The sequence below is a fragment of the Siniperca chuatsi genome, linkage group LG22, assembly GCF_020085105.1.
Source record: "Siniperca chuatsi isolate FFG_IHB_CAS linkage group LG22, ASM2008510v1, whole genome shotgun sequence".
In the NCBI taxonomy this organism is placed as follows: Eukaryota; Metazoa; Chordata; class Actinopteri; order Centrarchiformes; family Sinipercidae; genus Siniperca; species Siniperca chuatsi.
Window position 1 is genome coordinate 2,234,014 of NC_058063.1, and position 11,575 is coordinate 2,245,588.

Here is an 11,575-nt window from a genome sequence, read left to right on the forward strand (position 1 = left end):
CAGCAGGGGCGCCATGAAATATCTGTAGCCTACCTGTAGCAGTGGTGGTATCCGGCTTGTAGTAGCAGAAGTAGTAGTAATGGCTAAAAGTAGACAAATATGTAAAATCTCTTTATAGAGCTTATTTAAAATCGTAATCTGTAGCCTATCAAGAGGGGTGTGAATGAAACAAAAAACAAAAAAATTTGTTTCAATATAACTTGAATTACCACAAATAACATCAAGAGAATGTATAATTAGAGCTGAAACAATTATCGATTAATCAACACAGTTTATGAAGCCTATCTACATAAATCTTAATCTCTAGGGGCTGGTCTTTATGCGGGGGCAACACCCAACAAAATAAGAATAGGCTATTTTAATTTAAATAGAATTAAATTAGAACAAATAACACTAAATAAAATAGAGCATGTGCATATTTGCTGGTTTTCTTTGTCTTCTGTGATAGCAAACTGAATATGTTTGTGTTTTTGGCTATTGGTCAGACAAAACAAGTAATTTGAACATGTCAGCTTGGGCTCTTGACCAAACAATTAGCCTATATATATATATATATATATATATATATATATATATATATATATATATATATATATACACATAATAACGCAGGTTATTATCTGGTATAGACCCAGCATGTCGCTTGTTATTGGCTAAACAACACTAAACACCGGTTTACTATAGGCTATGGGAACCCCAGCACAAAATATTATGAGCTGGAACAGATGAGGGCCTGATTTGCAATGGACTCGCCTCGTGTTTTAACCGATGCTTTGCCGAACCAAACCGATTCTATCATCGCATGATTTTTGAGAACAACAGCATTAGTATTAGCTGCTTATCAGTATTAGCGCCTGCTGCTCCGTCCCCCCGGCGGGGGGTGTGCGTGCGTTGTCGACGCTGCTACTGTCTCTTTAAATTTACCCAGGAGCCCCTTAAGGAGCCCCAGGGGCCCCTAGTCCGGCTCCCCACCCTGAAGACAAGCAAGAGCCTTAAAATACATTACTGGAGGCCTGCGCTGAGGCGCTTCCACTGAGAGCAGGACGGAGGAGCGGGCTCTAATCGCCAGCGGAATACAAGATTGTGTGATTATATGAAAAGTTAACTTGGCTCCCGTGCGGGGCGCGTGGGGGGACATCGTAGAGCACGGGCTCCTCTGCGATGGGCTCGCTATAGAGCGCCTGCTATGCGTGTCGAACGGTGCCGAGCGCTGTTAACATGTTACTGTTGTAACATGTTGTTGTTGGAGTGACATGTCCCGCTTCGGCGCTACGATACAGTGAAGGAAGGAGGAACACTAGCCACTATTAAAACAGCAGCCAGGCCAGTGATGGAAGAGAAAGAAACGGGGGGAAGCGAGCCTGTGGACCTCCGTTGTGCCGAGCAGGCTGAGCTGCTTTCATTAATAATATGCGGGGAGGAGGAAGCGACGCAAGAGGAGAGTGACTTGGGAGGTAAAGAAAAAAACACTAGTGTTATTATTCTTGGTGTATCCCACCGCAAAGTGGGTCTGCGTGGCTGTCAGAGCCACGGCCATTGTCAAGCAGCCAGTTAATCCGTGTCAGGGACAATGCCATGGAGCAGCATGGCCCCTCCGTCTCTGTGGCTCCTATAAACAAAGGCTCAACAGCACGCAGGCAGGCGTACCGAGACACACAGCTGCCACCTAGTGGACAGCGGCGGCACAGGCCGCCTCATACCGATGAATAAACAATAATAATATGGGTTATTGGAATAAATAACCCATATTAGATAATATGTAACACGAGAATCCCTTCACGTAGGATTTGAACAGTATATAAACAAGGTAACATAAAGACATAAAGAATGAGGGTGCTAAAAAATTACACTGGGAAATCTATGAGTTCCAGCTGTCACCATGAGCCAAACAATGCCTGCTTAAAAGATTACATTTGAGGAAATCTCTCTTTATGTTTATGCGTTATTTATTATATATGTACCGTGTTACTTGCATAGTTTTTATGCCACTTTCTCTGATGCATCCTCATGATGTAATCCTTTATTTTAATAGGCAAAATCAAGAGAGACCTATGTATAACCTGTGTATGAGAGCATACACACCCAAATTTAAACATTTACAGACACCATAAGCAGTAGTTCCACATTTAGGGAAACTCCACAGTTTGGTCAGCACATAGATTGGTCAGATCCAGATTTTTTAGGCCAATACCAATATAAATGTTTTTCTATAAGCACATTATATATATATATATATATATATATATATATATATATATATATATATATATATATATATTTACAGTATATACACATGGCTCTCTTACATTTAAGATATGTATTGAAAAAGGATATTTTACAGTGTACAGTACAAACTATATAACAGTGACACTGTTTCTAAATTAACTCAAACATTTTTTGACAATTTATTGGTTGGGCTCTAATAAATATAATTCTAATTGTTTAAAAACAGTACTAATATACTGGCACCTTATTAAGTGGATTGGGCATCAGCCAGATCCACATTAGATACAGTTTCTTAGTCACTGTCATTATAATCTATCATTTAAATAAACAAATTTATAAACCTAAAAGAACAACAAGCCCAGAAAGAATGTTGGTGTATGAACATAGTACACGTACACTTAGGACAATGATTCCAATCAGATCCACACAGAGAGGTTTACAGATTAGTAGTATTGCTAACAGTACATATACAGCACAGTCCATATTGACCAACACAAAGAGCATAAGTATTGGCATTGGAAATAGGATCGGCCGTCCCAACTAATAAGATATTTACGTGTGTCTTTAAGATTTTTAGTTGCCATAAACATATCTAAACAGACAACATACCAGGACTGATCTCTTTTCTCTCTTGTTCCTGTCAGAAGAGGACAGTCTTGCCAATGGCCATGGTGAGGAGGAATCAGAGGCTGGCATGGTCACGCCTGTCAGGTCTCCAGGCACCAGCTATTGGAGCATCACAGAGGGCCCAGACCAGCCGCTCCTCCTCTCCCCGGCCCCCGGGCCATCCGGACGTAAACCCAGGGTCCAGAGGGCCTCACGTCCGGGCCTGAGCCGGATCCCAGGCCGCGACCATCGCCGCTACTACCACGAGTACTGGCGCAGCGAGTACTTGATGGACTTTGACCCCCAACGGCACGGGATGATCTGCATGGTGTGCGGCAGTTCGCTGGCCACCCTGAAGCTCAGCACCATCAAAAGGCACATCCGACAGAAGCACCCCGACTCCCTGCTGTGGAGCGCTGCCGACAAGGAGGTCATCCGCTCAGGGTGGGAGAGCCACCTGAGTCTGGGGGGAGGCCAGAGGTCATACAGCTCTGCTTCTGGACCGTCACATCAGGAAGAAGAGGAGCAACTGGACTCAGACCAACACGCTGCCGGTGGGTTGGACTCTACTTGGCTAGGAGGTTCCTAAATCTCACACTTGGCGGTAGTGGAAATTGGAGTAAGACTGTAGCAACAAAAATTCCATGAATGTACTGAAATGAGCAAGGGTCCATTTCATTACTTATGACTTCAACTTCTCATTTGTAAGAGATGGTCACATAGTGTCACAAACTGTGCAAAAACCCATCTATATTGGGGGAAGACTTAGAAATTTTTGTTTTGTTTTGTTTACCCATTAAAATTGTGAGATTTATAATACAACACAGTGTTATTGTTACATTCAAATTTAATTATAATGTCTTAACCCCCAATTAAAACAGAATGCCTTGTTCTGTTGAAGATAAATTCCTACATATCTGTCTAAAACTTAGTTAAGGGGCAATCATAAAATAAACTCTTGTGGTTGTTGGTTTCCATTATTCCCACAGTGTGAGGTCAATACACCCTTTGGCTTGTTTAGCTGTGTATCATTTACAAGCTCAAAGGCCTTTATGGACTTAATATCATTTTTTTGTTTCCTTAATGTTAAAACAGCCACATATACGCAGGCCTGTCGGCAATCATTTGAAATAGATCGTTTTAAAGCCCCTATAAGTAGAATTTGACATTTTCACTTTTGGCAACGGTAGTATCAAAAATACACTGTGGCCAACAGCAATAATACTCAAGAAGAACTCTAACTTTAATTTTGTTTTGTTTTATATTTTTTAAATACAGCAGAACCCCTGTACCCTGTGACACCCCAGGAGCAGCAGCAGCAACCCCTCAGTCTATCTCCCCGCTCAGAGGAGGGTGAAGCCCCCCAGCCCCAAGAGGAGGAGCAGGACCTCCCCGGGCCATCAGCTCGGACCCTGGAACGCTACCTGAATGACTCGCTGCACGCCTGGTTCCGCCAGGAGTTCCTGATGGAGTATGAGGCGGAGGCCGGACGGCTGCTGTGCATGGTGTGTGGAGGAGAACTGCCCTCGCTTCACCTGGACCACATCAAGAGCCACGTGCTGGACACCCACCCCAACTCCTTGGTCTACAGCTCCGAGGAGAAGCACTGCATCCTGCAGGCCTGGGCTCAGACTCATGGTAAGAACAGAAGGAACAACGCTATATGCACTCAAAAACAAGATGTGCGATTGGTATTAAGGAAAACACTAAGTAGATTTTAACTCGATAATGTATAGTTCAATAAATTCATCTTATCTTTTAGTCTTATCAGTCTGACATCTGAAATGTATTGACGTCACAAGCACAAATCCACCTGTCCACCACCCACCAACCCTTTTTATCACTGTTTATCTAGATGAGTGTTGCCATGGTAACAGGGTGAACCGAGCAGCCCGGACATCCTGTCTCTCTCTTGAAACTTCCAACACTGCCTCCTGATCACAGTCCATGTCTCTTGCTTTTAGGATTTCCTCAGTGTGCTCCATCAGCATCCAACAATATCAACAATAATGATTATTTGGTTTTATCATTCAACAACAGTTCCCACGAATCCCCAGGAACAGTGCCAAAACCTCATGGGGCCTGTAGTTGTTAAATGCCAAAGAACTAATCTTTGTATATCTTTTAATCTTTCATAGATTATATGTTTTATGATTCTCTGCCCCATAACAGAAGAGTCAGAAAACGCAATCAAATCAGAGCCCAACACCAAAGAAGGCAGGGTGGACCTCTTTGCTCAGGACGTGGAGGCCATCCAGATCAACACTGACTTGTACCCAGGAGGTGATGGCACTTTAACTCAGGACACTTGTCTTATCGGTGAGGACGGAGGTGTTGGAGCTCCACAACAGGGACCCCAGCTCCTCCGCCAGTCCAGGAAGAGGCGGCTGCGCGGGGGTGACCCGTGGCGGCTCCGCCTCGACTACCTGGTGGCCTACGGGCCTCAGGGCCGGGGCACGTTCTGCATGGTGTGTTCTCAGGTCCTGCACGAAACCAAGGTCAGCAGCTTCCGCCGCCACATCCAGGAATATCACCCCGAGACCAAAACCCTGAGCCGACAAGAAAGGGAAGCCATGGCTGCTGCCTGGACCAAAGATTATTCTAGTGAAGGCACGCAAATTCAAGACGGTGAGATGCTTTTAGCCACTGTTACTTGCTACTGTAAAACTGTAAATTGTCAAATAGTGGTATTTATTAGTTTATTAATGTCAGCTACAGATAAAAACAGGCTTATACTAGAGACGGCTTCATTCCTTATTTTTCTTGTTTTATAAGTATATTTTATTCCTGATTTCTGATTTGCTCCTGTTTTAATTTGCTGTTAATGCAAACTCAACAGTATAGTATGTCAGTTTCCATCAGCACTGTTTCCATCAGCACAACAACACTGTCATGCCGTCCTCACCTCTCTGCTGCTCTCACTTTCTCCTTTTAACATAAAGACTGTTTTCATTCACTTATCATTTGCAAAAGCTTCTACTTTGCCTTTTTTCTAAAACCCTTCCACTTCCTGCACATTTGTTTCACATTAAAAGCCCTCTACTTACATTTCCACTTCCAGTTATTCGGCAGACATTTTTGTCCCAAAAATAAGTGCATTCAAACGCGACAGGAACAAGAATTCAAAAATTGAAACTAAAAACAAAAGTGTGTACACAGTAGTATTATACAAGTACTTTTTTTTGTTTGTAAATTTGTTTGTGCAAACCATGCACACCAAGGCATGTATTTGACCATTTCCGGCCTATACATTTTTTAGCTTGTGTCCATGTCTGACAGTATAATTAGATTTTCATAGATAGATGACCAATTTTCTTACATACAAATCATGACATATTGCAGCTTTTAGATAGAAAAAATGACAAAGCAGCTTGTGATATAAGCAGGGCAACTTTTTGTTAGTAGTTCTTGGCAAAGGAAATAGACACAAATGTCAAAGTTAGGCGGTTCATTTACTTTAACTACAGCAGCACCCTCCCGCTCATTCACTTTTTGTTTTAGCAGAAATCGACCCGAGCAGAGCCGATGTCCTAAACACCACAGGAGAGACGAATGAGGACGCTTCCTCTGATGTCAGAACACCCAGCAAAATGGTGAAGAAGGAGGAGGGTGTGAGTGGAGGGAAGGGTAAAGCGAGGGACGGCAGCGCTGCAGCTACGCCCTCTCGCCATGGCCATTACCCCGGGAAGGACCAGAGGAGGAACTACCAGGTGCGCTGGCGGATGGAGTACCTGATGGATTACGACTGTCGCAGACACGGGCTCATCTGCATGGTGTGTGGAGCCACTCTGGCAACGCTGAAGGTCAGCACCATCAAGAGGCACATCCAGCAGGTACACCCCCACTCTCTGTACTACAGCCCAGAGGAGAAGCAGCAGGCCCTGCTGAGCTACAACCAGACCGCCCTGCACTTCATCCACTCTGATGACTGCTTCTCCTCCCAAGACCACGGACACACCGAGCTGGCTCCCACTCCAGCACACTTTGGCACTTAGAAAGGGCTTCCATCCATTGCTCCTCACATGGCCCCTGTTCAGAAACGGCCCTCCCCCTTCTTTCTTAAAGGGAAATTCAAGTATTTGTCAAACAGGGTCTTATTCTCGCCCCTTGTCCCCTCTGACTTTGTTCTTACCAGAGTAGTTGTAGAGAATTTCCCAAATCTCTACAATGCAGTTGCTGAGTAAAATGTTATCATGACTAGTTGTCATAATGGACAAAAATATGAGAATAAGACCCAGGTTGACAAATACTGGAACTCTGGATCTGAGAGTACTGCTATGCCCTGTGGCAGGTAGCCACAAATGAAGTTTTACAACCTAAAAATGTCATGGCCTAAAAAATGAAAGTCCAGCCAACTAAATGATGTTACCAGTTAGCTTGCCAGAGAGAAAACTAGCCCTGCAAGTAGTCACTACTACGTCACCGAGCTTCTAGTGCTACCTGTTTTGTGAAGACACACAAATTATTTTCGCTTACGCACTTTCTGGTCTGACCAGCCACTAATACTGAACTGGGGCTTTAGACATTAAAACTCCTCTATGAGTGTCTGGACATTTATTTTTTTAACTCCAAAATTTGTAGTCATGGTATGTGCTGTCTACCTATTATCTTTCAGGTCCGGGAGGGGCCCAGGGCTTGTTTCTGGTCAGGGCCAGAGTCTTACGCTCTCAGGAAGTTAGAAACCGAGTCTCCAGCGAGGCCGAGGTGAATTAGTTTTACGATAATGTGTCTGAAGACAACACAGCACTTTGTCCCCAAAAATGTACTAAACCCCAGCTTTCCTTCTGTACAGCCAATCGAATGAGACTGTGTTTGATGTTATTGCTGAAGACAATGAATACCAGCGTGCAGTCAGTGAGGTCAGATTTCTCTAGTCTATTTAATTTCTTGTTTACAGTGGAGGAGAAGGACGTCTTCCTCTCTCTCATCCATTATAATGAGATATGTTATCTCTCTGTCAGTCTGCATTGTTGCTACACCGGCCTGCATCCCTTTCATCATCTAAAACTCATCTTACTGCACAAAAAAAGAATATGTAAATATATGAAAAAATAGAATTATTTTTCCTTTATACAAGCACTTTTATGCACCCTGGTTTCTACAAAATGTGTTTGTAATTATGTCTAGTTTTTCTACTTCATTCAAGATTTCAACAATGACCTTGTTCTTTAACAGCTGAGAATGGCTCGTTGGACTTTTGCTTTAAAAGGTTTGCTCCAGCTTTGGTACTGCTTAATTTTTGCATTCACTGTACAAAGTGTATGCAACAAAAGAAGTTGAAGAATAGCTTAAAGCTGTCCGAGAAAGAAAAGTCTGCCATAAAATGTCACTTCTTCACCTGGAAAGTGTAACTCAGGGATTCTGTTTTCATCAACAACCATTTCATCTTTTAGAAACACGTTTGCAGATACTGGATACATGTGTCAACTTTGGTTGCATAGGTGATGCTATAAATACGACAGAGTATTAGGGCAACTGTTAAAACAAAAAACTGAGATTTTGAGAAAGTCAAAATATTTTGAGAATAAATTTATAATGTTAGGAGAGTTAAGTTGTAATTTAGAGGAAAAAGCCATAATATTTAAAAAAAAAAAAAGTCAATGTTTCTGAAAAAAGTTGTATTTTGACTTAAAATAAAGTCGTAATTTGGAAAAAAGGCATTAGGAGAAAAAGTCTTAATATATTGAGAAAAAAGTCATGCTAAAATAAAGTTGTAATTTTGAGGGAAAAGGTCATAATATTACAAGAAAGATCATAGCATTTCAAGAAAAAGTCATAATGTTAGAATAAAGACGCAATTGTGATAGAAAAATGTCAATATTACGAGAAAAAGTTGTTATATTTATCAAAAAAAATTCTTAACAGTGTCCGTATTACTCTGTTGTACAATGACAGAATTTTCTCAGTTGAAGCTTTTGATACAGAACTACTACACTGTAGTTGTGAAGGACAAGTCTGCACAGGCAAACTGCAACACCCTGAGAGCAGAGAAACAGTGTCATATTTCCATTTCATTGGTCCACTTTGGCTAAGAATAGGCCCTCACACCACTCTAGAAGAGTTCTGACATAGCACTTAAGTATTTAAAATGAAGTAAGTTACAATGTTTGTTAAAATGAGATCCGATGCATTTGCTTGTGTGTATGTGTGTGTGTGTCTGTGTGTTTATACTGTGTATGTGTATGATGGTGTGGGGAAAGATCCTCTTTGGCTCCTCATTTTTCTTCACTCTCACCACGTCCGCTCACCTCTCATCTGTACATGGCCAACATGTGAGATATGCATTCTCTCCTCAATGATCTTTCAATAAATACTCAACACTGTGACGCTGCCTGCTGTGACCATTTATTTTATTTTTTCTGATTTGGGCTAGGTTCCTTATTCAGTCATTTTAACACTAAAATGTATGAAATGTTGTATCATATGTATAACTTGGGTACAGATTTCTAATAAGTCACCCTTTATAAAAGGTGTAGAACTTGTAACTATGGCTTTATTAATAATAATAATTTACTAATGCTTTATAGATCAGTTATAAGCCATTATTGAAAACAACCTGTGTTGCCAGGTTGTGAAAAAATCCTTTTGGCTGGTGTCCATCCTCCTACAGAATGACTCTTACTTCTTTTCAGTTAGCTCTTTAATACACTGGGAAGGCTTTCCAATGGACCTTGTGGAAAAGTGCTGCAGAGAATTTGAACAAAATCCCATTTATTAACAACTTAATTACATTGTTAACTAACATTTACTCCTCCAAACTTGGTGGATTATTGTAAACATTCTATATTAATGTCCTATTAACACCTATAATTGCAGATGACTTTTGCTGATAACTTATCAGAAACATTTATAACTGGCAACCTGAAAGTTGTTCTCATTAATGGCTTATAATTGATCTATAAAGCATCTGTAAATTATTTATTAACCATTATTTAAGTCATAAATTACAAATTATAAACCCTCTCTAAAATCTGTCTTATTAGAAAGTGGTACTGTTGGAGAAAAACAAAACATTTAGTCCAGTTTGAGTCAGTTTCTTAACTCAATTTGTTGGAAATTTGACATAAAATTTACCGTAACTGGAGGGCGAGGAGGGCTTCCTTGTGCCTTTTTTTTTCAAAAGGTATCCTATTTTTGCCCCTTGAGCTGATTTTTAGGGGCATTTACTAAACTCTGAAATAATGTATAATTATTATGTTTTATTGTCAAATAAACACTCAATGTTTGGCACAAATATTTGTTTTATTTGAAAAAATAAATTAAGAACAGCACCCCCCCAAGCTCTGTTAATTTCAGACCTGCTGCTGCCACACTTTCTCCCCCCACCCCTGTCTGCTGTGGAGAATATCGATACATTATTAAGAATTATAAAATTGAGTGTTTCTATTTTAACCGGTGCAGCTTTTCTAGCCTTTACAGCACTGGTGTAGTGGCCAATGAGTCAGGTCAGTGAGTGAGGTACACACACGCAGGGAGAGTAGAGACGAGACGAGTCAGAAAAATAATTTCACATGCTGTGCTCTACAAAGAGAAAAGTAGACAGCGGAAACAGAGCTTTTAATCAAGAATGGACAGACTCTTACATGTTCAGTCTTCCCATAGGCAGTTCAAAACCAGTATGTCTCATATGTTCTGAGATTGTGGTGATTATTAAAAGCAGCAATGTGAAGTGCCACAACGGGACAAAGCACAGAGCATCTTTTGAGCAGGTTAACAAAGGGGACAGATTTTGGTCATTTTGCTAACAAGGTGGGGTGGCATCTCCCCTCATCCCCCCTCCCATCTCCTACTGTGTCTAACAAACATAACACCCTACTAATGAAATAGTATGGTTAAAAAATAATTACACAACTCTATACAGACACATACAGTAGGCTGTATGACAATTAAATTTGTAATGCTATAATATGAAGCGGTTTGAGTAATCAGAAAGACTAGAAAGGCGCTATATAAGTACAGTCCGTTTACCATTTACCATTAAACAAAAAATATTTCTGCTCTGTTCAAAAATGTTATTTGTTAGTCATCATGCATTTCTTTGTCTGTGATTTAAATGTGCACTCTGATGCAACAAATCCTTAAGTCCAAACCTGCAAAAGGGCAGGGTTATTGACAATTAGCTGGATCATCCTGTGCCTTTAAAAGCCTGCTCATGCCCACAGAAAGTCATTTCAACCTGTGTGCAGCGCTAAAAGAAAAGTGTACTTAGCACTCAGGATGTTCATGAACATTTTCATTGTGTTTCCTGGCCTGTTATGGTTTTGGGGTTTAGTTGTGTTATTTCCTGTTTTATTTTGTAAGTGTTCTGCCTCATGTGTCTTGTGTAGTTTTACCTTTTGTCTTTGTTTGCTTTTCCCGCCAGTTTTAATTGTTTGCCCTGCCCTGATTAGTTTCACCTGAGTGTATTTAAGTCTGTGTTCTTCCTTTGTTCTTTGCCAGTTCGTCTTCGTCAGCATCCCAAATGTTATTGGGGCAGTGGCATGTCCAGACTTTGACTTATGAAGTGCATGCACACACTAGAATAGCATTAATTAATCATTTCTGTCTCCAGTACTCATATCTACAGTAATGATGTGTCGGTCTTTAATTGAACGATGGGAGTCGGCTCCCGTCTGAGAGCCAATTTCTCCCCCACACCCAGTGCATGACAACGAACCAATGGCACTTTTGAACAGAGCAGAAATATTTAGTTTAATATTATATCATACAAATTAAATTAAAGTATACTGTATGTGTCTGTATA

General features: G+C 41.1%; 1 protein-coding gene across 4 annotated transcripts; it reads left to right on the top strand.

The window, feature by feature from the left end:
- The first annotated feature begins 778 nt into the window (after positions 1–778).
- Positions 779–9,158, top strand: zfta (zinc finger translocation associated). Of its 4 annotated transcripts, none has more exons than XM_044185207.1 (5): positions 779–1,454; positions 2,874–3,386; positions 4,114–4,470; positions 5,005–5,460; positions 6,337–9,158. In XM_044185207.1, exons 1-5 carry the CDS (start codon positions 1,331–1,333, stop codon positions 6,825–6,827), a joined length of 1,941 nt encoding a protein of 646 aa, XP_044041142.1. In that variant the 5' UTR covers positions 779–1,330; the 3' UTR covers positions 6,828–9,158. The 4 variants fall into 4 exon arrangements, with proteins under 4 accessions (XP_044041142.1, XP_044041141.1, XP_044041140.1 ...); XM_044185206.1 differs by having other exon boundaries at positions 815–1,454; positions 4,111–4,470; XM_044185205.1 differs by having other exon boundaries at positions 816–1,454; positions 2,871–3,386.
- The last annotated feature ends 2,417 nt before the right edge of the window (positions 9,159–11,575 follow it).

Bases quoted from the DNA above. Each gene is read 5' to 3' on its own strand.
- zfta (XM_044185204.1), top strand. From the start codon at position 1,331: ATGGAAGAGAAAGAAACGGGGGGAAGCGAGCCTGTGGACCTCCGTTGT. The intron at 3,387-4,110 runs GTGGGTTGGACT...TTTTAAATACAG, and splicing joins CTCAGACCAACACGCTGCCG to CAGAACCCCTGTACCCTGTG. The intron at 4,471-5,004 runs GTAAGAACAGAA...GCCCCATAACAG, and splicing joins GGCCTGGGCTCAGACTCATG to AAGAGTCAGAAAACGCAATC.